The 26,537-nt window shown below is 48.7% G+C and overlaps 1 protein-coding gene across 2 annotated transcripts in view; it reads left to right on the forward strand.

The window, feature by feature from the left end:
- Window positions 1-1,727: 1,727 nt before the first annotated feature.
- Window positions 1,728-26,537, forward strand: part of RNF4 (ring finger protein 4) — a 46,765-nt gene continuing 21,955 nt past the window's right edge. The window contains exons 1-2 of one of the 2 annotated variants that reach the window (XM_009447228.5): window positions 1,728-1,840; window positions 23,029-23,194. In XM_009447228.5, coding sequence (XP_009445503.2) covers window positions 23,186-23,194 — 9 coding nt within the window. In that variant the 5' untranslated portion in view covers window positions 1,728-1,840; window positions 23,029-23,185. Of the gene's footprint in view, window positions 1,870-23,028; window positions 23,195-26,537 lie in introns of both variants that reach the window. The other variant, NM_001251909.4, reaches the window with a different exon arrangement.

Here is a 26,537-nt window from a genome sequence, read left to right on the forward strand (position 1 = left end):
AGTGACACCTCATCTCAAAAAAAAAAAAGGCCGGGTGCGGTGGCCCACGCCTGTAATCCCAGCACTTTGGGAGGCCGAGGCGGGTGGATCACGAGGTCAGGAGATTGAGACCATCCTGGCTAACACGGTGAAACCCCGTCTCTACTAAAAACTACAAAAAAAAATTAGCCAGGCGTGGTGGTGGGCGCCTGTAGTCCCAGCTACTTGGGAGGCTGAGGCAGGAGAATGGCGTGAACCCGGGATGCGGAGCTTGCAGTGAGCCGAGATTGCGCCACTGCACTCCAGCCTGGGCGACAGAACGAGACTCCGTCTCAAAACAAACAAACAAACAAAAAACACAAATACTTACATTTATCTATCAGATACTCTACCATGCCAGATTTCCTTACAATTACGAAAAATAGCAAACACATATTGTTTGTAAATGCAACACAAAAACGTTAATGCTCTGGTTTCTATCTGCCTTGTCATTCCGTTATTTGACTCCATTTTCGAGGTTAGAAACTCACTGTAAGGTGGCCGGGCGAGGTGGCTCACACCAGTAATCCCAGCACTTTTGGAGGCCAAGGAGGGTGGATCACCTGAGGTCAGGAGCTCGAGACCAGCCTGGCCAACATGATGGAACTCCGTCTCTACTAAAAATACAAAGAAAATTAGCCGGGCGTGGTGGCAGGCGCCTGTAATCCCAGCTATTCGGGAGGCTGAGGCAGGAGAATCACGTGAACCCAGGAGGTTAGAGCTTGCAGTGAGCCGAGATCGCGCCACTAAAACAAACAAACTCACTGTAAGGAAACAATGTAACCCAAGGTATTTGGGGTGACCTTCACGTTGCCTGAGGGTGCCGAGGGACCAGAGATGCTGGCCATGGACTAAGGTCTGGGTATTCTCAGGCAGCAGGGACAAGGTGGGCTTTTTTCCTGGTTGCTAAACCCATGTCAAAGTCGAGCTCAGGGACTGGAGCTCAAGAAACCCACCGCCCATTCTCCAGTCCGACCGGGGACCTGCATGCACCTCTGCCGTGCTGCCCTGAGTCCTCCAATCCTCCACACTCTTCCTCTGTTATGTACACGTCTCCACCCAGGCCTGCAACAGTCCCAGCTTCCTCGCAGGGGCAGGGACCCGCACGCCGGCCCAGGGCTTGGCACGCGGGGATGCTGAAACAGGGCCAGGCCTGGTTTCCAGCCGATCGTCAGAGTCCCCAGGCCCAGCAACCTTCCTCACAAAGGCCTCGTTAAGAGGCGAGGAAACAAGAGCCGGGAGAGGGGCGCGGAACGGCGGGCGGGACGAACGACCAGCTCCGCGCCTCCGGCCAGCTGCGTCGAGCCAGGGGCACCGCGGCTGTTGTGCGGCTGGAAATCTAGGAATGGGAAGGTTCGGGGCCTGCTCGGCTCCGGAGGCAGCTGGCGGGCAGTCCCTGGCGGCGTTGGGGCGGTCAGTGGCAGCCGGGGACGGGCGACCGGGTCGCCCGGGTCGCCCTCAGACCGTGACTCCCGAAAAGCCTTGCGGGCGGGGCGCGCCCGCGCCGTCTCTTGCCGGAAGGTGCGAGTTAGTGCGCTCGATTGTGGGCGGGGGCGGAAAGAGGCGCGTTTTAAAGTGGTAACAGATGGTTTTCTTATCCAATAGGATTAAAAAATTTGTCCTTACCCGGCCGACCGCGGAAGTAGAGTAGGCGGGCGGCCAATGGGGACATGATGGGGGCGGAGCCGAGGCCTCCGAAGCGGAAGTGGGTTGCTGTTGAGGCGGCGGCATCTTTCTCGAGGAGCTCTCCTGGGCGGCTGAAGAAGGAGCTTCTTCTCCGGAGTGCGCCGGCGGCGGCGCCTGCGGACCTAACTAGCTCCAGGTTAGGCCGGGCTTTGCGGGAAAGCAGCGGTAAGTCAGGGCCTTGCAGATGCGAGGTTTAGGCAGCTTCGCGGCCTACAGAGGCCTCGGCCCGCGCCGCTTGGGGGAGGCCCGCTGCGCGGCTTGACCCAGCCGAGGCTTTGCAGCCCGGGACCTCGAGCCAGCTCTGGTCGCTCGCACTGCCGTCCGCGCGGGCGCACCGAGCCCGGCTTGGCGCGGGCAACAGAAGTTAGGAGGTCTGCGTCTGGGTCTCGGCTCACCCTGGGGGGCCGCGGCCATGGGGCTTAGTCCCTAGCCTAGGAAGGGAAACTGAGACTCTGGGAGGGGCAGGAACGCCCCCAAGGTCACTTGGAAAGTCGGGCAGGGTGTGCTGTTAGGGGGAAGACCTGGACAGGGTTTTTGTTCCCCGCTGACGACGCCTCCTTTGTGTGTTCGCGCCGCCGCCCCGCCATCGTGGGGCCTGCGAGTTTGCCGGGGTGCGTGGGCCGCATGGCGGGGCCTTTTGTAGGTCGGGAGGATCTGAGTACGGGTGCGGGCCTGACCGTGGGGGCGCCGAGGTCGCAGTCTAAAACTTAGTAGGGCCTCGATTTCCGGGCGCACTTCCGGGCCCCGGCTGGTGGTTGGTGGAACGTGCGACTGTGAGGCTTGCGGCCCAGCCCTGCACCGCTCGGGCCCTTCACCGCTCTGGCGCGCCTATAGACAGGTGTATGAAGATTCTCACGACCCGAAACAGAGTTGCTAGTAAACACGGCTTTTACGCCTTTGATCCATCGAGGAAAGAGGGAAAAGGATGGAGCTTGGGCAAGCCGTTTTGGTAGGGATTTCAGCTTTTGTCTTTCACTTGTCGGTTCCCATAGACGTTCACAAACTTAATAATCTTCGTTCTGTTTCTGCACCAAGTTCTTGAGCCAGACGTAGGGTCTCAGCTCTGGAGCCTGGCTTAGACTGTCCAACTGATTGGGGAGACTGAGGTCCAGAAAAGTGAAGTGGTCTGCCGAAGGTCACACAGCCAGCTTTTTGGCAGCAGATGAGGTTAAGTCCTAACTGCAGGATTTGGGTTTTGAATTCATTGACCAGGAGTTTTGGGACCACTGTCAATAAAAGAGACATTGAAGGGAATCTTTTGTTACTTTCTTGGTGATTTGCTTTTTAATGGACAAGGACATATTGGGTTCAGTTTTATCTGTGAGTTTGAGGTGAAATAGAGGCATTCGAGTAGCAAGATATATTGCTGGCTTTTGTATTGCCTGAATTTGAGCTTCCAAAAATCTTACTTTAATACATCGTTTATTGATCTTTTCTTGAATTACTACCTTTGTAAGGACCTTTTGTAAATATTGTTTTCCTAATCTTCATGAAATCTTAATGCCATACGTAAATTATTTCTTTTTATATAATGTATGCACATCTGTGCTTTGTACATAAAATGAGTAAGATTTTTCACTCTCCTCAAGATCAAAGCAGCGTATTTTTGAGGTCTCCTGTATGCCAACCTTTCTGCTTGGAATACAGCAGTAAACAGTCGTGGTGCTGGCCCTCCTGTAGCTGGGTGAGGATGGAGGGAATAAGAGATAACTCATTTTATTGTGTTTTGCAAATACCGCCTTTTTTTTTTGCAAGGTTTATAGCAAGGATTCATCAAGCAAGTCTGTGTCAGCCATTTTTCCAACAGCATGTGCTCACTTTGTGTCTCTTGTGTCACGTTTGGGTAATTCACAATATTTCACACTTTTTTTTTTTTTTTTTTTTTTTGAGGTGGAATCTCACTCTGTCACCCAGGATGCAGTGCAGTGGCGTGTTCTCGGTCTCACTGTAACCTCTGCCATCTGGGCTCAAGTGATTCTCCTGCCTCAGCCTCCGGAGTAGCTGGGATTACAGGCATGTACTACCACACCCAGTTAATTTTTGTATTTTTAGTGGAGACGGGGTTTCACCATATTGGCCAGGCTGGTCTCGAACGCCTGACCTCAAGTGATCCGTCTGCCTCGGCCTCCCAAAGTGCTGGGATTACAGGCATGAGCCACCGTGCCCAGCCCCAAACCTTTTCATTATTACATCTGTTATAGTGACCTGTGATCAGTGTTTTGGGTTACCATGAATAGCACTCATATAAGACAGTGAACTTAATTGGTAAAAGTTGGGTGTGTACTAACAGCTCCACTGACTGGCAGTTCCCGGTCTCTCTCCTCAGGCCTCTCTATTCCTTGAGACACAATATTGAAATTAGGCCAGTCAGTGACCCTACAGTGTCCAGGCAAAAGGAGCAGTCAGTTGAATCTCTCTTACTGTAAGTCAAGTTAAGAAATGATTATCCTTAGTGAGAAAGGCATATCAAAAGTTGAGATAGGCCAAAAGCTAGGCCTCTTGTGCTGAATGACAGTTAGCCAAGTTGTGAATGCAGAGGAAGAGTTCTTGAAATTAAAATGCTACTCCAATGAATACATGAATGATAAGCCAAACAGCCTTATTGCTGATAGGGAGAAAGTTTTAGTGGTCTGGATAGAAGATCAAACCATCCATGACATTCCCTTAAGTGAAAGCCTAATCCGGAGCAAGGTACTAACTCTCTTCAATTCTGTGAAGAGTGAGGAAGCTACAGAAGAAAAGTTTGAAACTGGCAGAGGTTGGTTCATGAGGTTTAAGGGAAGAAGCCACCTCTGTAATGTAAAAGTGTAAGGTGAGGCAGTAAGTGTTGATGAAGAAGCTGCAGCAAGTTATGCAGAACATATAGCTAAAATAATTGATGAAGGTGGCCACACTAAACAACAGACTTTCAATGTAAATGAAACAGCCTTATATGGAAAAAAAAAATACTATCTAGGACTTTCATAGCTAGAGAAAGGTCAATGCCTGGCTTCAAAGGACAGGCTGATTCTCTTGTTAGGGGCTAGTGTGGCCAGTGACTTAAGTTGTAACTAGTGCTCATTTACCATTCTGAAAATCCTAGGGCCCTTAAGAATTATGCAAAAATCTACTGTGTGCTGATCATTGAAACAGGAAAGCCTGTATAGTAGCATATCTGTTTACTGTATGTTTTACTGAATATTTTAAGCCCACTATTGAGATCTACAGCTCAGAAAAAAAGATTCTTTCAAAATATTACTGCTCATCGAGAATGTGCTTAGTCACCAAAGAGGTCTCATGGAGATGAGTAAGATTAATGTGAACATCTGTTCTGCAGCCCATGGATCAAGGAGTAATTTCAACTCTCAAATCTTACTTAAGAAATGCATCTTGAGGCTGAGCACGGTGGCTCATGCCTGTACTCGCAGCACTTCGGGAGGCCAAAGCTGGTGGATCGCTTGAGCTCAGGAGTTAGAGACCAGCCGGGGCAGCATAGTGAGACCACCCCCTCCACTGCCAGTCTCTTAAAAAAAAAAAAAGGGCGGCAGGGGGAAAGAAAGAAATGCATTTTGTAAGGCTACAGCTACATAGATTGTGATTCCTCTGATGGGTGTCAACAATGTGAATTAAAAACCTCCTGAAAGGATATACTATTCTAGATACCATTAAGAATATTTGTCTCCAGGCGCAGTGGCTCACGCCTGTAATCCCAGCACTTTGGGAGGCGAAGTGGGCGGATCACAAGGTCAGGAGATCGAGACCATCCTGGCTAACATGGTGAAACCCCATCTCTACTAAAAATACAAAAAATTAGCCGGTCTTGGCAGCGGGCACCTGTAGTCCCAGCTACTCGGGAGGCTGAGGCAGGAGAATGGTGTGAACCTGGGAAGAGGAGCTTGCAGTGAGCCGAGATAGCACCACTGCACTCCAGCCTGGGCAACAGAGCGAGACTCCATCTCAAAAAGAAAAAAAAAAAGAATATTTGTGATTCATGGGAGGAGGTCAAAATATCAACATCAGCAGTTCACGGTGGCTCACGCCTGTAATCCCAGCACTTTGGGAGGCTGGGGCAGGCAGATCACCTGAGGTCAGGAGTTCAAGACCAGCCTGCCCAACATGGTGAAACCCCATCTCTACCAACAAAATACAAAAATTAGCCAGGCGTGGTGGCACGCTCCTGTAGTCCCAGCTACTTGAGGGGCTGAGGTAGGTTAATCGCTTGGGCCCAGGAGGTGGAGGCTGCAGTGAGCCGAGATTGTGCCTCTGCACTACAGCCTGGGCGACAGTGAGATTCCGTCTTAAAAAAAAAAAAATCAATTAACACAACAAGAACTTGGAAAAAGTTGATTCTGACCCTCATGGGTGACTTTGAGGGGTTCTAGACTTCAATGGAAAAAGTAACTGTAGATGTGGTGGAAATAGCAAGAGAACTAGAATTAAAAGTAGAGCCTGGCCGGGCGTGGTGGCTCACGCCTGTAATCTCAGCACTTTGGGAGGCCTAGGCGGGTGGATCACGAGGTCAGGAGTTCAAAACCAGCCTGGCCAGATGGTGAAACCCCGTCTCTACTAAAAATACAAAAAATTAGCAGGGCGTGGTGGCGCACGCCTGTAATCCTAGCTACTCTGGAAGCTGAGGCAGAGAATTGCTTAAACCTGGAGGGGCAGAGGTTGCAGTGAGCCGAGATCACACTACTGCACTCCAGCCTGGGCGACAGAGCGAGACTCTGTCTAGAAAAAAAAAAAAAAGTAGAGCCTGAAGGCTGGGCCTGATGGATCACTTGAGGTCAGGAGTTGGAGACCAGCCTGGCCAACATGATAAAACCTTGTCTCTACTAAAAATACAAAAATTAGCTGGGCGTGGTAGTGGGATTGTTACTGCATAGTAATCCCGGCCACTCCAGAGGCTGAGGCAGGAGAATTGCTTGAACCCAGGAAGCAGAGGTTGCAGTGAGCCAAGATCGGGCCACTGCACTCAAGCGTGGACAATAGAGTGAGACTCTGTCTCAAAAAAATAAAAGGGCCAGGCAAGGTGGCTCACACCTGTAATCCCAGCACTTTGGGAGGCCAAGGCAGGCGGATCACGAGGTCAGGAGATTGAAACCATCCTGGCTAACACGGTGAAACACCGTCTCTACTAAAAACACAAAAAAAATTAGCCAGGTGTGGTGGCACGCACCTGTAATCCCAGCTACTCAGGAAGCTGAGGCAGGAGAATCGCTTGAACCCAGGAGGCAGAGGTTGCAGCGAGCCGAAATCACGCCATTGCACTCCATCCAGCCTGGTTGACAGAACGAGACTCTGTCTCAAAAAAAAAAAAAAAAAAGTAGAACTTGAAGATGTGACTGAATTGCTGCAATTTTTAAATAAAACTTGAACACATGGAGAGTTGCTTCCTGTGGACAGGCAAAGAAAGTGGTTTCTTGAGGTGGAATTTACTGCTGAAGGTGCAGTGAACATTGTTGAGATTATAACAAAGGATTTAGAATATTTTATAAACTTAGTTAATAAAACAGTGGCAGGGTTTGAAAGGATTGACTCCAATTTTGAAAGAAGTTCCACTGTGGGTAAAATGCTATCACACAACATTGCACGCTACAGAGAAATCTTTCATGAAACGAAGAGACAACTGATGCAGCAAACTTCATTTTAAGAAATTGTCACAGTTGGCCCAGTGCGGTAGCTCACGCCTGTAATCCCAGCACTTTAGGAGGCCGAGGCAGGTGGATCACCTCAGGTTGGGACTTCCAGACCAGCCTGGCCAACATGGAGAAACCCCGTCTCGACTAAAAATACAAAAAAATTAGCTGGGCGTGGTGGGGCATGCCTGTAATCCCAGCTACTCGGGAAGCTGAGGCAGGAGAATTGCTTGAACCAGGGAGGCAGAGGTTGCGGTGAGCCAAGATTGCGCCGTTGTACTCCAGCCTGGGCAACAAGAGCGAAACTCCATCTCAAAAAAAGAAAAAGAAATTGTCACAGCTGCCCCAACCTTCATTAGCCACCGCCCTGATCCATGAGCAGCCATCATCAGGGCAAGACCCTTCACGAGCAAAAATATTACAACTTTGTGAAGACTCAAATGATCATTAGCATTTTTTATTTATTTTTTAAGAGAATATCTCCCTGTTGCCCCAGTTGGAGTGCATTGGTGCGATCGTAACTCACTGCAGCCTCCGACTTCTGGGTTCGAGAGATCCTCTCACCTCAGCCTCCCAAGTAGCTGGGGCTACAGGCGCACGCCACCGCACCTGGCTTTTTGTTTGTTTGTTTGTTTGTTTGTTTGTTTTTGAGATGTAGTCTCACTCTGTCGCCCAGGCTGGTGTGCAGTGGCGCAATCTCGGCTCATTGCAAGCTCTGCCTCCCGGGTTCACGCCATTCTCCTGCCTCAGCCTCCCGAGTAGCTGGGACTACAGGCACGTGCCACCATGCCCAGCTAATTTTTTGTATTTTTAGTAGAGATAGGGTTTCACCGTGTTTGCCAGGATGGTCTCGATCTCCTGACCTCATGATCCACCCGCCTCAGCCTCCCAAAGTGCTGGGATTACAGGCATGAGCCACCTCGCCTGGCCCACACCTGGCTAATTTTTAACAAAGTTTTGTAGACTGGGTCTTGCCCTTTTGTCCAGGCTGGTCTCAGACTCCTGACTCATGATTTAATATCTATGGTTGAGTGATTCCCTACTTCTCACTCTCTTACAGAACCACTCTATAAGATAGTTGTTGTAGTTAGCCCCATTTTACTCTTCCTGAGGCACCGGGAGATCAGGGTCACTTGCCCAAGGTCACACAATTAGTAAGCAGAGCTCAAAACTTCACCCCACCCCTGACTCCTACCTTTGTTCCTTTTGTTAGGCTTTGTTATGTCATCTGCTTTTTTTGTGTGGTGGGAAAGCACATGGCCAATGTTTCTAGAAACTTCAAATAGTAAAAACAAAATAGTATCTTTATTTTTGCTTTCACCGCAGAGGAGTCTGATAATTATCCTCAAGAAAATTTATTGATTCTCAGTGACTGTATTGTATTCCTCAAAGTTATTTTTCCTAAGTTTTCTCCTCTCACCAGCTAAGGGAAGTTGTCCTAGGGCCTAGGCATTTCCCTGTCTGCCACACCTCACCTCTTACTTTAGCCAAACTACTGCTAAATTCTGCTCCTAAATATGGCAGCATTCTGTGTTACCTGCACTAAAATTTGCTTCCCTTGTAAGTACCTTCTTGATGTCTTCCAGTGTTGGTTCTGGCCTCCTACTCTTGCAAGTTGAAAAGTTGAAAATGCCTCAGGTAGAAATGTTCTCTCCTATTCTCCCATCATGATCATCTGTGTTTTTTTGTTTTTTGTTTGTTTTTTGAGACGGAGTCTTGCTCTGTCACCCAGACTGGAGTACAGTGGCACGATCTCAGCACTGCAACCTCTGCCTCCCGGGTTCAAGCAATTCTCCTGCCTCAGCCTCCTGAGTACCTGGGATTACAGGCATGTGCCACCACACCTGGCTAATTTTTTGTATCTTTACTAGAGATGGGGTTTCACCATGTTGGCCAGCCTGTCTCGAACTCCTGACCTTGTGATCCACCCACCTCGGCCTCCCAAAGTGCTGGGATTACAGGTGTGAGCCACCATGTCCAGCCCTTTTCTTTTTTTCTTTCTTTCTTCTTTATTTATTTATTTATTTATTTTTAATTTAAGAGAAGGTTGTCTTCCTATGTTTCCCTGGCAGGAGTGCAGTGGCTATTTGCAGGTGCAATTATATAGCACAGTACAGCCTAAAACTTTTTTTTTTTTTTAAAGACAGAATCTTGTTCTTTCTCAACTCACTTCAACCTCCACCTCCTGGGTTCAAGTGATTCACCTGTCTCAGCCTCCCGAGTAGCTGGGATTACAGGTGGGCAGCACCACGTCTAGCTCGTTTTTGTATTTTTATTAGAGACAGGGTTTCACTATGTTGGCCAGCCTGGTCTTGAACTCCTGACTTCAGGTGATCTGCCCGCCTCAGCCTCCCAAAGTGCTGGGATTATAAGCATGAGCCACCGTGCCCGGCCTACAGCCTCAAACTTTAAGCTAAATTAATCCTCTTGCCTCAGTGTCCCAAGTAAATGGGAATACAGGTGCTGATATGGTTTGGCTGTGTCCCCACCCAAATCTCACATTGAATTCCTACATGTTGTGGGAAGGACCCAGTGGGAGGCAATTGAATCTTGGGGGCAGGTCTTTCCCATGCTGTTCTCATGATGGTGAATAAGTCTCAAGAGATCTGATGCTTTAGGTCAGGCGCGGTGGCTGATGCCTGTAATCCCAGCACTTTGGGAGGCCAAGGCGGGCGGATCACAAGGTTAGGAGTTCAAGACGAATGTGGCCAACATAGTGAAACCCTGTCTCTACTAAAAATACAAAAATTAGCTGGACATGGTGGTACATGCCTGTAGTTCCAGCTACTCGGGAGGCTGAGGCAGGAGAATTGCTTGAACCCAGGAGGTGGAGATTACAGTGAGCTGAGATCATCCCACTGCACTCCAGCTTGGACAACAGAGTAGACTTAATCTAAAAAAACAAAAGAGATCTGATGCTTTTATAAGGGGGAGTTTCCCTACACAAGCTCTCTTTGCCTGCTGCCATCTATGTAAGGCATGACTTGCTCCTCCTTGCCTTCCGCCATGATTGTGAAGCCTCCCCGGCCATTTGGAACTGGCTTTTGTAAACTTCTTGCTTTTGTAAATTGCCCAGTCTCAGGTATGTCTTTATTAGCATCGTGAAAACAGACTAGTACAGTAAGTTGGTACCAGTAGAGTGCGATGCTGCTGAAAAGATACCTGAAAATTTGGAAACAGCTTTGCAACTGGGTAGCAGGCAGGGATTGGAACAGTTTGGAGGGCTCAGAAGAAGACAGGAAAATGTGGGAAAATTTGGAACTCGCTAAAGACTTGTTGAATGGCTTTGACCAAAATGTTGATAAGGATATGGACAATGAAATCCAGGCTGAGATGGTCTCAGATGGAGATGAGGAACTTGTTGGGAACTGGAGCAAGGATCACTCCTGTTATGTTTCAGCAAAGAGACTAGCGGCATTTTGCCCCTGCCCTAGAGATTTGTGGAACTTTGAACTTGAGAAAGATGAGTTAGGGTATCTGGCAGAATAAATTTCTAAGCAGCAAAGCATTCAAGAGATGACTTGGGTACAGTTAAAGGCATTCAGTTTTATAAGGGAAGCAGAGCATAAAAGTTTGGAAAATTTGCAGCCTCCTGTCAATGTGCTAGAAAATAAAATTCCATTTTCTGAGGGGAAATTAAAGCCAGCTGCAGAGATTTGCATAAGTAACAGGGAGCCAAACATTAATCCCCAAGACAGTGGGGGGAAATGTCTCCAGGGCATGTCAGAGGCCTTCATGGCAGCCCTCCCCCCGCATCATAGGCCCAGATGCCCAGGAGGAAAATATGGTTTCCTGGGCTGGGCCCAGGGTTCCCCTGCTGTGTGCAGCCTAGAGGCCTGGTGCCCTGCGTTCCAGCCGTCTCAGCTGTGGCTGAAAGGGGCCAACATAGAGTAGAACTCAGGCCGTGGTTTCAGAAGGTACAGGCCCCAAACCTTGGCAGCTTCCACATGGTGTTGAGCCTGCCAGTGCACAGAAGTCAACAATGAGGGTTTGGGAACCTCCACTAGATTTCAGAGGATGCATGGAAACACCTGGATGCCCAGGCAGAAGTTTGCTGCAGGGGCGGGACACTCATGGAGAACCTCTGCTAGGGCAGTGCGGAAGGGAAATGTGGGGTTGGAGCCCCCAAGCAGAGTCCCTACTGGAGCACCACCTGGTAGAGCTGTGGGATGAGAGCCACTGTCCTCCACACCCCAGAATGATAGATCCACTGACAGCTTGCCCTGTACACCTGGAAAAGCTGCAGACACTCAACACCACCCAGTGAAAACAGCCGGGAGGGAGGCTGTACCCTGCAAAGCCACAGGGGTGGAGCTGCCTAAGGCCATGGGAACTCACCTCTTGGATCAGCGTGACCTGGATGTGAGACATGGAGTCAAAGGAGATCATTTTGGAGCTTTGAGATTTGGACTGCTCTGCTGGATTTCGGACTTGCATGGGGCCTGTAGCCCCTTTGTTTTGGCCAATTTCTCCCATTTGGAATGGCTGTATTTACCCAATGCCTGCACCCCCGTTGTATCTAAGAAGTAACTAAATTGCTTTTGATTTACAGGGTCATAGGTGGAAGGGACTTGCCTTGTCTCAGATGAGACTTTGGACTTTTGAGTTAATGCTGAAATGAGTTAAGACTTTGGGACTGTGGGAAGGCATGATTGATTTTAAAATGTGAGGACATAAGATTTGGGAGGGGCCAGGGGTGGAATGATATGGTTTGGCTGTGTCCCCCACCCAGATCTCATCTTGAATTTCCACATGTGGGAGGGACCCGGTGGGAGGTAATTGAATCATGGGGGCAGGTCTTTCCCATGTTGTTCTGGTGATGGTGAATAAGTCTCATGAGATCTGATAGTTTTATAAGGGGGAGTTTCTGTGCACAAGCTCTCTTTGCCTGCCGCCATCCACGTAAGACGGGACTTACTCCTCCTTGCCTTCCACCTTGATTGTGAGGCTTCCCCAGCCTTGTGGAACTGTTAAGTTCATTAAACCTCTTTCTTTTGTAAATTGGCCAGTCTCAAGTATGTCTTTATCAGCAGCGTGAAAACGGACTAATACAGGTGCACACAGCTGTACTGGCCCCCGTCCTGCTTTTAAGGCTTTCTTTGTTTCCTAATTGTGACTGTTTTTACTTGCAATGTAAAGGCTTCATTTCCCCCATCTCTGAAATTATTTTTTTCTCTTTCAAAAACACTCTGCCATCTTTTCAAGGTATCTGCCATCTCTTTCAAGCATGTGATGAGCTTGATAACTTTTGTTGGGGTTCGGTGTTCAGAATGACAAGGGTCTTGCCCAGGCTGGAGTGCAGTAGCACAGTCATAACCCACTTTAGCCTCAACCTCCCAGGGCACAAGCGATCCTCCCATCTTAGCCTCCTGAGTAACTGGGACAACAGGCACGTGCCACCACACCCTGCTAATTTTTTTTTTTTTTTTTTTTTTTGGTATTAATATTTTGTAGAGAAGGAGTTTCACCATGTTGCCCAGGCTGGTCCGGAACTCCTGGGCTCAAGCAATCCTGCCTTGGCTTCCCAAAGTGCTGGGATTACAGGCATGAGCCACCATGCCTGGCCCTAGAGCTTGATAATTTCCTTCATTCATTCTTTTTTTTTTTTTTTTTTTTTGAGACAAAGTCTCAGTCTGTCACCCAGGCTGGAGTGCAATGGCGCAATCTTGGCTCACTGCAACTTCTGCCTCCCGAGTTCAAGGGGTTCTCCTGCCTCAGCCTCCTGAGTGGCGGGGATTACAGATGCCCACCACCATGCCTGGCTAATTTTTGTATTTTTAGTAGAGGTGGGGTTTCACCATGTTGGCCAGGTTGGTCTCAAACTCCCAACCTCAGGTAATCTGCCCACCTCGGCCTCCCAGAGTGCTGGGATTACAGGTGTGAGCTCAGACCTTGATAATTTCAGTGAGGAAAAAAAAAAAAATCTCATTTACATGTTTGTGCCAAGTGCTGTACTAGTGGGTGGGGACACCATGATAAGTATTTGATAAGTTATGTTTCTTGATTTAAGGGAGTATAGAAAGAATGGTTAAGTCAGGACTAGGTGGAGTGAGAGAAATGGAAGCAACCTTTGAGGTAGGCCTTGAAGAACGAGCAGAAATTCCCTAAAGCAGGGTGGGAGTGGCAGGACCAACCTGGCCAACTTTGGACCTTCTTTGAGGTCCAAAGTCAGGTACTTTGAACTGACTTCCAGGATACCTGGAGTAAAGTACAGTTCTATTTGAAGTGTTTGTTTGGAAAGATGAGTTTGTTCCAGTGAGGTTGCTGTATTAGAGAACCACTTGAGAGTTTGCTGCCCACAGTGTCATCTGTGAGAAATATTAGGTGAACGCAAAAAGTTGAGGCCAGCTGAACCAAGCCATGTAATATACACACCTTCCACATAGATCAGTCACCTCAGTTGACTTGTATGTGAGCCACATTTGTGTCCATCTGATGTTACAGCATTCACTCTCTTTGCCTCCCCTTCTCAATAACTCACAATCTGTAAACTGTCTGAGGCCCGCTTCCACAGAGCAAGCTTCAGGCCTTTTTCAAGGTAAAGTATCACAGTTACTTGTATTTCTTAACCATTTCTCATGTGTAGAGCTTTACTACCATTTTCACTAGATTGTTTTGTGTGTGTGTGTCACTGACAACATTTTTCAGTGTTGTGCCCTAATTCCATTTTTCCTCACAAATGGTGGGTTTTTGCATAGCAAGATGCTTTTTTATTTTTTTTAAGGAACACATATGTCCGTAACTGCAAATGAACCCAGAAAAGTGAGGACGAGTTGGGAGGGGAGGTTGGTATGATATAAAGACTTTGACCTATGTTCTGTAGGCAATGCTTGTGATTATTTGGGAGCAATACTTGCAATATTCTTGGATATTTTGGAGCCTGGTGATTCTTTGCATTACCTTGCGGCACTTTTAACTTCCTTGGACCTCCTCCTCCTGCTCTCTTCTGCCTTTCTGTCTCCTTCAGAGCATTCCTGTTGTGCGTGCCTGCTTTTATCTTCCCTGGGAGCCAGTGATTTTTTTGACTTGCATGTGTGTTTTTGTGTTTTTTTAAAGACAGAGTCTCGCTCTATCACCGAGGCAGGAGTGCAGTGGCATGGTCAGGGCTCACTGCAGCTTCAACCTCCCAGTCTCAAGCGAGCCTCCCACCTCAGCCTCCCAAGTAGCTGGGACTACAGTCGTACACCACTATGCCCGGCTAAGTTTTTGTATTTTTTTGTAGAGACAGGATTTCCCCATGTTGCCCAGGCTGGGACACTGATTTGTTAGTTTACTTTCTAGGTAAAGTGTTGAAGGAGAGTTGAAGAGGGTCTAGATTAGGGCTTCTGGATGCTGGATTTCTCCACCAAGATGCAAGCCCCTAGAGAGTTGAGTTTGTCTAGCCCTTTGGTGACAGCTTGTATTGTCCCTTAGCCCACAGATGCATCTGACTAAGAGTAGAAGAACATGTCTCTGTTTAGGAGCCCGGAGCCAGAGACAGTGCTGTTTGATATTAGGCCCCCTCTGGTGTGCCCTTCGAGAATTCCCATTGTGGGGCACTGCTCAGTTGCTCCCATCTGGTATGGGTCAAATAATCAGATTTGTGAGTGTCTCACAACCATCCCTGTACCCCAGCCAACCCTGGGTTCTGAATACAGTAGAGGCAGCTAAGCTGCTAGCTGGTCTCCAGCAGGCTCTGTGCTCAGTGGCCATCAACACCAGGTAGCTTGGCAAGCCTGCCTCCTGTGCTGACTGTGGGCCCTGGGGAAGTGTGGAGGATGTTGACGGCCTCTAGCATCTGAGGTACATCTGCCCCTCGGCCTCCGGAGGAGTGGATCCTTAGGTTTCCTTCATTATCTTACCCTTTCTCCTGGCTCCCAGAAATTACCTTGTTTTTGTATGAGGCCCCAAAGCCTAGGCCATCTTGGCTGATAGATGTGAAAGCCCTTTGCTCCTTTCAGGCCCCTGGGGATTTTGGTTGTAGCCTGATTGCTGGTGGCAGCTTAATCGGGGCCATAAGACAATTTTATGGAAGACCTGGTTACTTGGCATCTGAACAAGCCTCATTGCCTCTCTGAGCATAGTCTGCTACTTTCTGCTTTGATCAAATTCATTCCTCTTGTCCCTGCAAACCTTCAGGGGAGGCCAATGTTCAAGGCCCCTGAGCCTTAGGAATAAATAACTCTGGGTGAGAACTGCCTGTCATTGGCTCTGTGCCGGCTTTCTTCAATCTCCTCTGAGTCCTGTTCTAAGTGTAAGCCGTTGTGATTAGCTACATCCTGCCAAGTCTGTTCTGGAAATGAATAAAGCCCTTGCTGAGAGCCGGAAACATTGGTTCCAGTTCCTCCTGGGGTGAAGGTTTGTTTTGCCTTTATTTAATAGCACTCATACCTGTAAGAAGAGACATGCTCTCCAGCCCTTCTGATATAATACCTATTTATTACTTGATTTGTTGATCATCTTTCCAGCTAGGATATATGCTCCATGGGTAGTTTTTTGTTGCTGTTTCCCATTCCATTCCTAGCCCCCGGAGCAGTGCCTTACCCAGACTAGGCACCTGTGAATAGTTAGCAAATTAGTTGATAGAGCTGCCTTCTGGGTGCTAGGACCCATACTGGGTGTTTCATTCAGCGGTCACTGGTTCCACAGAGGTGAGGTGTTCTACTCAATTAAAGATGTGGACACTGAGGCACAGAAGGCAAGTATTTGTCCAAGGCTGTAGGGCTTATTGGCCAGCCACATCATTGCTGACCGCTTAACCACATACCCTCATTTGTATAATGAGCAAGAGGCTCATATTTCTTTTGAGTATTAAGGTGTGGTTATTGATATGACTGAGGGTATCAAAGTTCCGTTTAAGAGGTGTTTGTGAACAGGTGCAGTGGCTCACACCTATAATCCCAGCACTTTGGGAAGCCAAGGTGGGCAGATCACTTGAGGTCAGGAGTTGGAGACCAGCCTGGCCAACATGGCAAAACCCCATCTCTACTAAAAATACAAAAATTAGCCGGGCATGGTGGTGGGTTCCTGTAATCCCAGCTAGTTGGAAGGCTGAGGCACAAGAATTGCTTGAACCTGGGAGGTGGAGGCTGCAGTCAGCCAAGATCACACCACTGCACTCCAGCCTGGGTGACAGAACAAGACTGTGTCTCAAAAAAAAAATTATTTGTTTTATTGATTTTTATTTATTTATTTATTTTGAGACTGAGTTTCACTTGTTGCCCAGGCTGGAGTGCAATGGTACGATCTCGGCTCACCTCCACCTCTTGGGTTCGAGCGATTCTCCTGCCTCAGCTTCCCGAGTAGCTGGGATTACAGGCGCCCACCACCACACCCAGCTAATTGTTGTATTTTTAGTAGGGGGTGGGTTTCACCATATTGGTCAGGCTGGTCTCGAACTCCTGGCCTCAGGTGATTCCACCCCCCACCCCCCACCCCCCCCACCTCCGCCTCGGCCTCGGCCTCCCAAAGTGCTGGGATTACAGGTGTGAGCCACCATGCCTGACCCAGGTCTCTTATTTTCGGTAGGTAATTGTATCAGACTCTGCCTCCCAGGTGGGGTTTGAGGGTTCTGTGTTCCTGGTGTAGGCCTGGGCTAAACAGAAGAGCTTCTCGTTAGAGCATCTCCCTGTGGACTGGCTGCAGAGTTACGATATCATTCTGGTTCTGCTGTGCTCCCCACTGCCCCTTTTCAGCTGACTCTTTGCTCATAGGAATACAGTGGTATGAGATAGGGTCATAGAATTTGGTTCCAGTCTAACACTCTTCCTGTTTCCTGCCCGCCTGTATGTCTCTATCCGTTAGCAGACTCCTTTATGTATGATAGAGACACATGCACATATGCATACACGGACAGTCCCTGACTTACAGTGTTTTATTTAGAATTTTTCAACTTATGATTTATTGGGAGTTAGCCCCATTGTACGTCAAGGAGCATCTGCACATCGTATACATATATACCATGAATACACATAATTATATGTCACACTCCTGCTAGAGTGGGGGGGGTCAATATCTGAAGTGCTTATAATAGCTTTATTGGGGGGGACCTCTAAGAATAACAGAATAATTACTTAGACCTTAAATAATAAATCTATAAGAACGAAGAAAGCCCCGAAGCCCTCCCAACTTCCATCCCGTCAGTCACCTCTCTGTCCTATACTCTGCCACTACCCCGAGCCTCATGGCTTTCCTCTCACCTGGGCTACCCTGAGTCTCCTCCTTGGTCTACAGTCTGACTTGTTCAGTCTCCCATCTGTTCTCACCAGACACAGGTGACATGGTCTCTAAATGCAGATCTCAACATGTCATCTCTGTCCCAAAACCCTCGATGGCCCTGTCCTGAGGGTGTAGTCAGTGAGGCTTGTTACGAACCCTCAGCACCTTTGTTGTCCTCCACACAGTGCTCGTGTGGAACATCCCTGCTCCCTTCCGCCCACCCCACCCACATACATTGTTTCTTAACTAACTCCTCCTGTCACTTGAGGCCCCATTCAGCACTGCTTCCTCTAGACAGCCCGGCTTGATCCTCAGCGCGTTTGGGCTGGGACTGCGACTCCTTTGCTGCTGCTTCCACTTGCTTAGGTCACCAGCGTCCCACTTCCGTGTTTGAGCTCACTGGCCGCCTTTCAGTTCCCCAGCCTGTGCATTGCAGCTGTTCACTGCTTCCTCCTCCTTGAAGAAGGAGGTTTTGTCTGAGTGACAGCTCCAGGTTCTCCTAGCTTTGTTTCTTTTAAATTCTCTTTTACAGATTCTATCTACCTGCCTCCCCAAGTTTTCACACACTCTGAAATCTCTACGTCCATCCGAGTTCTCACTCTTGAGTTTCCAGCTACCTTGGGCCCTTTCTCCCTGGGTGTCTCACACCCTGCTTTTCTAAAACTACACTCAGCACCTGTTTCTGTTCTCCCTTCCCTCATTGGGTTTTATGGCATCATTCTTGCAGAGTAAGAAGCTAGATACCTTGGCGTGAGTTGTTTCTCCTTTCACCTTGGAAGCTTTAGGAATACCTAGCATCCGGCTCTCCTGACCATCCCCAGTTAGGAATGACCACTTCTCTACCCCAGCTCCTCTTTTCTCAGTGGCAGGGGCGCCATCAACACCCCACTCTTACCCTCATTTATTCCTTCAATAAATATGAGCATCTGCTTTGTGTAAGGTCTTAGCTAGGTAGAAAGTAAATAGAGCCTTGTCCTCGTAGCGCTTACCTAAGTGAGAGCATACTGGACGAGAGACTGGAGGATGGTGGGGCCCTTTCCTGAAATGGAGTATATGTTGGCGGAAGGAGGAGGCAAGGGTTCCCTTTGGAACACACTAAATTTGAGAAATCTGAAAAATCACCGTCAGTGTTCCCGCTAGTTTCTGGAATTGATGTATTTTATTCTGGCACTAACATACCTATTTGAGGGTGTGGGTTTTGGTATCAGACTGCCCTGGTTTAAATCTAGGCTCTGTTTACTAGGTGTGGATGACTTTGGGGAAGTTACTTAACTTTAATCCTTAGCTGCTTCATGGGTAAAATGGGGAACATAACAGTGCTTATTTCCTTACTGGGTGATGTGAGGAGCACATGTGGTGATATTAATATTTAGGAAGCGCAGTGCCTTGTGCAGATGCAGAGAAGGCACCTCTCAGCTGTTGTTAGTTTTCTTATTCCATTGGACTCTCACCTGCATGATCCAGAACCCTTTGTAGTTGGTGAGGGCTACTTTCCCATGACCGCTAAGGTCTCCATTCACTCTGCATTTCTACGTCCCCACCACGCTGGGATGCTCTGCTGGAAATGCTCCTGTCTCACCTCAGTGCCCTGGTGAAATCCAGCCTCTTGGTGGCTTATCCCCAAGACCAGCCTTCCAAATTCCTTTGAACTCTGACTCCTGACCCTTACTAAACCCAAAAGAGAGAGAAAAACAACCAGATTTGGGGTGAATTGCCGTATGGGCCAGGGCATGGAGAATGAGGGGGCTCCAGAAAGCTTCCCAGGGAAGTAGTAATGGTCTAGCTGGGCCTGCAGGGATGCAGGAGGCTGGTTTCAGAGTGGTGAGGGGTGTGCAGGCCAGGACAGCCACAAGGCACATCTTCAGCAGCCGTATTTGGAAGCCTCAATATCAGTGAAGTGGGAGGAGAGAGGCTTAGGAACAGCCTGGGTGTGGACATGAGGTGTTTCCCTTTGCTCTGCAGGCTGATTTCTCTGTCTTCCTTTGTCAGTAGCTTCTCTTTTCTAAATTCTAAGACACGCTATTGATGTGGCGGGGAGAACAAGCCCCTATATCATAGATGTGCACCCAAATGTAAGATATTTCTTGAGATCAGAAACATTCGTGGATATGAGAACCCAGGACATGTGGTGGATCTGGGACTGTCGTGTGGTCTGAATGATCTTGTGAGTCCTAAGGTGATGTCGAGGCACCTCCCACCTCTGTTCAAACCAACTAGACAGTCTTTGTCCTAGCCAGAGCCTCTTCCCTGAATGTCTGTTTAAAGTTGAACACTTACCAGGTGAGGTGTTGCTTTGAGAAGCATTTGTGCTTCCGGGCTGGAGTGCAATGGTGCAGTCATGGCTTACTGCAGTATTGACCTCCTGGGCTCAGGTGATCCTCCTGTCTCAGCCCCTGGAGTAGCTGGGACTACAAGTGTGCACCATCACATCTGGCTATTTTTTTAATGTGTTTTTATTTTTATTTTTTGAGACAGAGTCTCTCTCTCTGTTGGCCAGGCTGGAGTGCAGTGGTGCCATCTTGGCTCATTGCAACCTCCACCTCCCAGGTTCAAGTGATTCTTGTGCCTTAGCCTCCTACGTAGCTGGGATTATAGGCGCACACCACCACACCCGGCTAATTTTTGTATTTTTAGTAGAGACGGGGTTTCGCCATGTTGGCCAAGCGGGTCTTGAACTCCTGATCTCAAGTGATCTGCCTGCCTCAGCCTCCCAGAGTGCTGGGATTATAGGCATGAGCCACTGCCCAGCCTCATTATTTTAATATTTTTATAGAGACAGGATCTCACCATGTTAACCAAGCTAGTTTCCAATTCCTGGGCTCAAGAGATCCTCCCTCTTCAACCTCCCAAAGTGCTGGGGTTACAGGGCATGAGCCACTGTGCCTGGCCCATTTGTGCATTCTGTTGAGAGCACCCGTAGTCCCATAGTATGGGCCAGCCTAAGGAGATGCAAGTCACCGTTTATTAGAGTGACACAGTGAAGGGGATTTCCCCTCTAAACCATTGAGGTCAAGCTAGAGAATGAGGCGCTCAGGGAGTGAGACACAGTATGCCATTTTCTCAGAACCAGACGACCAAGTGCTGAAGAAAATGCTCAGCTCAGCTGGGACAGCGGTCCCTTTGGGCATCTCCTGAAAAACCTACTCTGGCCTCCCTTTCTCCTGCTGTACTTCTTGCACACTTAGTTCCTAACTTCGTTATAGCTGCCTGCCAGCACCCTCCTCACCCTTCTGCCCGCCCTAGATTCTGCACAGAGGCTGTGTTTGCTCATTGCTGTATTCCCAGGGCAGGGGCTGTACTGTGAATGAGGCGGGGAGGTATGCATCCTTTCTTAAAGCTGAGTGGGAGGACAGACGTGGTGGCTCATGCCTGTAATCCCAGCACTTTGGGAAGCCGAGGCAGGTGGATCACCTGAGGTCAGAAGTTCGAGACCAGCCTGGCCAACCTGGTGGAAACCCCATCTCTACTAAAAGTAGAAAAATTAGCCGGGTGTGGTGGCACATGCCTGTAGTCCCAGCTACCTGAGAGGCTGAGGCAGGAGAATCACTTGAACCTGGGAGGTGGAGGTTGCAGTGAGCCCACTGCACTCCAGTCTGGGCAACAGAGTGAGACTCCGTCTCAAAAACAACAACAACAACAACAACAACAAACTGGGTGGGATGTGATATCACACAGCATTTTAGGGCTTGAGCAGAAGGTTGGAGCTGGTCACTGGGAAGGTTTATTTGGAGAGACTGCCAACCTGGTGCTGTGGGGCTGAGTGTGGTGATGGGTATGTGTCAGCCCACAGACACTGAGCCTTTCCAGTGTGCCTGCACTGTTCCAAACACTCTCTTGTAATAACTTCTGGAATCCTCACACACCATTAAGGTAGGTGCAGTTCTGTTCTATAGATAAGGAAATGGGGCACAGAGAAGTTCAATGCCATGCCCCAAGGTCACAGGTTGGGGTTTGCAGGTGCCTGGATTTTATTTTCATTTTTTATTTATTTATTTATTTTTTTGAGACGGAGTTTTGCTCTTGTTGTCCAGGGTGGAGTGTAATGGCATCATCTCGGCTCCTCTGCCTCCCAGGTTCAAGAGATTGTCCTGCCTCAGCCTCCCAAGTAGCTGGAATTACAGGCATCCACCACCACTCCCGGCTAATTTTTTGTATTTTCTAGTAGAGACGGGGTTTCACCATATTGGCCAGGCTAGTCTCAAACTCCTGACCTCAGGTGATCCACCCGCCTTGGCCTCCCAGAGTGCTGGGATTACAGGTGTGAGCTACTACACCCGGCCGATGCCTGGATTTCAATCTCAGTTGCCTGGCTCAAGAGATGTGCCCTAATTGCAGTGCCAGCCTGGCTCCACACACCATGCTTAGGAGTTAGGCCTTGATAAGGAGCCAGGGAAAGTTGCTGCGGCAAATGTTTCGGAAAGATGGCCTGGCCTGGCAGTAGGGTAGATGGGCACCCAGGGACAGGAGACCCAGCATGAGCAGGCATGGTAATGGTGCACAGGAGGATGACACGGCAGCAGCACTGGGGATGCACAGAAGGGTGGATGTGAGAGCGTTTCTGTCGTTTCCGCCACCTGGATCCCTCTCACCTGTGTCTGTTTTGCAACTCCATCTCATTATGCTACTTCAGTACGTTCCATGGTGTGATCTCTGGAACAGCAGCACCTGGGAACTTGTTAGATACGTAAATTGGAGGGCCTAGCAGGCTGTGCTTAACGAGCCCTCTGTGGGGGAGCCTGATACAGGCTCATGCTTGAGAAGCACTCTCCTAATCTAAGCCACTAGCACCCAGCAGTGGGTGGCCACAAGGGTCTTGTCCTTGCTTTGGCTCTCTCTCAACCCTCAGCCTTGCCTGTGCTCAGGGCTTTGTGGCTCCATTAACCATGCGCCGCTGACCCTGAGTTTACCGTGGTCGGCCTCGCTTCTCAGTGAAGTCCACGGGCCTCGCAGCCTCTGCATCTGGTGATTTCTCTGCCTTTCCTCAAAGCTTCTGCTTGGCTGCCTAGTCCACAGCCTCCCGATTCACCGTTCACCTGGTCCCAGCAACAGAAGTCTCAGCTGGACACACAACATGCTTTAGAGTGAGTGGCTCTTGTCTTCTCAACTCCAGACGGCGACAGTGAAATTGTGGGAAGAGCCTGAGGCTCTGAGCTCTGGCCTCAGAAGCTCTGTCCCTTCCCTTCTGGTTCCTGAGGAGTTGGTGTGGTCATGTGTGGCAGTCCTGACTCACACCTCCTCCCAGCAGTTAGCACAGTACCTTGCCAAGGTGGCAGGAGCCAGGAAGAAGAGTAGGAGGTGGCATAATAATTACAATTGCAGGCTTTGGGATCAGGAAGTCCTACATGCGACAAGAATGCTTACTTCCTAAGATGAATATAGGATTAAGGATGTCATTGCGTGAAATAGTAAGCAAATAACCTAGGGACAGGAAGGACCAGTACATTATTGAGCTCAGCTTTGTTTCAATGATGTAAGTGGCAGTATTTATCAAATTAATATCTTTGTTTTTCAGGACTTGAAAATACTGGAAATCTGTCCGGATCCAAATTATTTTGCAAGCCAGATGAGTAACCAGAGGGCATGAAAGGTTGAGAACATTTGACTTCCCTGCAAACCTTGGTATAGATCACTTCCTTTTCTGTAGGAAAGGAAAGGCACCAAAGAGCACAATGAGTACAGTAAGTTTTATCATCTCTTAAATTTTTAATTTTGTAGGGCTAATTAACTACCTTATTCCTTGTAGCACATTAGTGAAAGTGAGTTCCATAATGTCACTTCTAAGTAACCCCACTTCTTGAAGGAATATGTATAGGAGCTTTCTGGTGGTTACATCAGCTTACTTACCGACATTGAGCTACATTCTAGTCATAAAGGGCAGTGCCCTGAAGACAAAAGGCTGAGAAGGAATAGCTTAGGGTTTGGTAATCTCAGACCTTCACAACAGTTGTCAGTGTCATAGAAATACTAAAACTTTTTGCTTTTTAAAATTGTTTGTAGACTGGGCATGGTGGCTCACGTGTAATCTCAACACTTGGAGGCGTGAAGGTAAAAAGATTACTTGAGCCTAGGACCAGCCAGGGCAACATAGGCCCCATCTCTACAAACAAACAAAATTTAGCCAGGCGTGGTGGGGCGCACCTGTAGCCCCAGCTACTTGGGAGGCTGAGGCAGGAAGATTCCTTGAGCCCAAGAGTTCAAGGCTAGCTATGATCACACCACTGCATTTCGGCTGGATGACTGAGTGAGACTCTATAAAAGTATTTGCAACCCAGTTTTCTGTTTTCCCGTCTTGTTTTGTTTCCCTGTGACATTCTTGGTTCATTCAGTGTGAGCATGGTAGTAATAATCCATAGTGAAAAGTTTCTTATATTCACTGACCAAAGTTGATTCGTCATTATAATTACTGTTTAGCGCTTTTGTTTGTTTGTTTTTGAAACAGGGTCTTGCTCTGTCACCCAGCCTGGAGTGCAGTGGCCCAACCTCGGCTCACTGCAACCTCCACGTTCTGGGTTCAAGTGATTCTTGTGCCTCAGCCTCCCGCATAGCTGGGATTACAGGCATGCACCTCCCCGCCCAGCTAATTTTGTATTTTTAATAGAGACCAGTTTTTGCCATGTTGGCCAGGCTATTTTGGTTTGTTTTTTGAGATGGAGTCTGTTGCCCAGGTTGGAGTACAGTGGTACCATCTCGCCTCGCTGCAACCTCCGCCTCCCAGGTTCAAGCGACTCTCCTGCCTCAGCCTCCGGAGTAGCTTGGATTACAGGCACCTACCACCACACCCAGCTGATTTTGTATTTTTAGTAGAGACGTGATTTCACCATGTTGGCCAGGCTGGTCTCAAACTCCTGACCTCAAGTGATCTTGGCCTCCCAAAGTGCTAGGATGACAGGCATGAGCCACCACACCCAGCCGTTTTTATTTGTTTTTAAGAGACAGGGTCTCACTCAGTCTCCCAGTCTGGAGTGCAGTGGTGTGATCATAGCTCACTGCAGTCTCCAACTCCTGGAGTCAAGCAATCCTTTCACCTCAGCATCCTGAGTAGCTGGGATCATAGGCATGCACCACCGCACCTGGCCAATTTTTAAGAAAAAATTTTTAAGAAAAAATTGGCCAGGTGCAGTGGCTTATGCCTGTAATCCCAGCACTTTGGGAGGCCTAGGCGGGAGGATCACGAGGTCAGGAGATCAAGACCATCCTGGCTAACACAGTGAAACCCCGTCTCTACTAAAAATACAAAAAATTAGCCAGGCATAGTTGGCGGGCGCCTGTAGTCCCAGCTACTCAGGAGGCTGAGGCAGGAGAATGGCATGAACCTGGGAGGCGGAGCTTGCAGTGAGCTGAGATCGTGCCACTGCAGTCCAGCCTGAGGGACAGAGCAAGACTCCATCTCAAAAAGAAAAAAGAAAAGAAAAATCATTTTTGTAGGCATGGAGTCTTACTTTATTACCCAGGCTGATCTTGAACTCCTGGCTTCAAGCAGTCCTCCCACCTAGGCTCCCAGAGTGAGCGACTATACCCAGACTGTTTAGAGCTTTTATCACATCTGTGAGACAGCTCTGGTTAGGTGTCTCCTGGAACCCCTTGAGCTCTAGAGGAGATTACCTGAAGGTCCCCCTGTCCCAGTTTATTCCCTACTGACAGAGTTCTCACTGCAAGTTTGTTCAAATGATCTAAACTCAAAACATCTGTTGTCTGAGATCCTGAATTCCTTGTCAGACAGACCAGATGTGAAATAGCCTGCTGATTTCTTCCAGTGCTCCAGAAGTACTGTGAATGGTATGGGAAGATGGATGGTGGGGACAGGTGAGACTGAACAAACAGCTGTCAGAGGGAACAGTGATGGAAATGCTGGTCACACCCTCTGAGCCTTTTGGGTCCTCACCCTCTTCTGTTACTTCCTGGCCGCCATTGTGCTCCAGGGCCCACTTTTGATGGTGATACACAAAAAAGCCCACTTCTTTGACCTCCCACCTTGGTGCTTCACCTGCAGGTTACCATGTAGCTCACCTATGGGGAAATAGGTGCTCTAAGCCTTAACCCATCTCTGCTTAGGCCAGATCAGAACAGGCAAAACAATGTAGCCTTTTGTGCATGTGTGTGAAGAAATTGGTTAAAATTCCTGAAAGTTACGGTGTGGTTATAGCTTATGTGGTTGTGATTGGATGGTCAGTTTTCACCGAAAGTTATGCCTGTGAGGGCCCTGCTAGTGAAAAGGAAGAGAGTTATGACCAGAATTATGGGAGGGCCAGAGGGGAGAGCTCTGCAGATATTCCTGGATTGATTGAGCCTGTCTTGAGTGGTGCAGGGAAGCTACTTGGGAGGAGGAGGCTCAGAGACAGCAGAGTGGGAGGGTGAAGGATGTCCTCAGGAAGGAGGTGACATTTGAGTGGGTTCTGGAAAGCTGTGCAAGAATTGGCCAAGTAAAGAAAGGGAGGGACAGGCACTCCAGGCAGGGAAGAAGCTCTGGTTAAAGGCATGGAGGGGTCGATAGAGCAGGCAGGAAAGAGGATTCCTGGGGTTAGGGAGGGGTGGGGACATTCCTGTAATTATCCGTGAGGGGAGATTTTGGGTCCAGGACCCATGGCTGCTTTCTTGGCTCCCTCAGTGGGGCCCAGAAACCACACAGGTAGCTGTGGGACATGGAGGTCTGCTTAGCAGTGTCTAGTAAGAAAGACTTGGTCTGCTACAGGCTGGGCATGGTGGATCACAAGGTCAGGAGTTCGAGACCAGCCTGGCCAACATGGTGAAACCCCGTTTCCACTAAAAATACAAAAAAATTAGCTAAGCACAGTGGCGGGTGCCTGTAATCCCAGCTACTCGGGAGGCTGAGGCAGGAGAATCGCTTGAACCTGGGAGGCAGAAGTTGCGGTGAGCCAAGATCATTCCACTGCACTCCTGCCTGGGCAACAGAGTGAGACTCCGTCTTAAAAAAAAAAAAAAAAAAAAAAAAAAGACTTGGCTACAAGGGAAGGAGGCTATATGAGGACAAAGGACATTGTCAAAGAGAATGGGGTAAATATT

Source organism: Pan troglodytes, chromosome 3 (genome assembly GCF_028858775.2).
Source record: "Pan troglodytes isolate AG18354 chromosome 3, NHGRI_mPanTro3-v2.0_pri, whole genome shotgun sequence".
NCBI lineage: Eukaryota > Metazoa > Chordata > Mammalia > Primates > Hominidae > Pan > Pan troglodytes.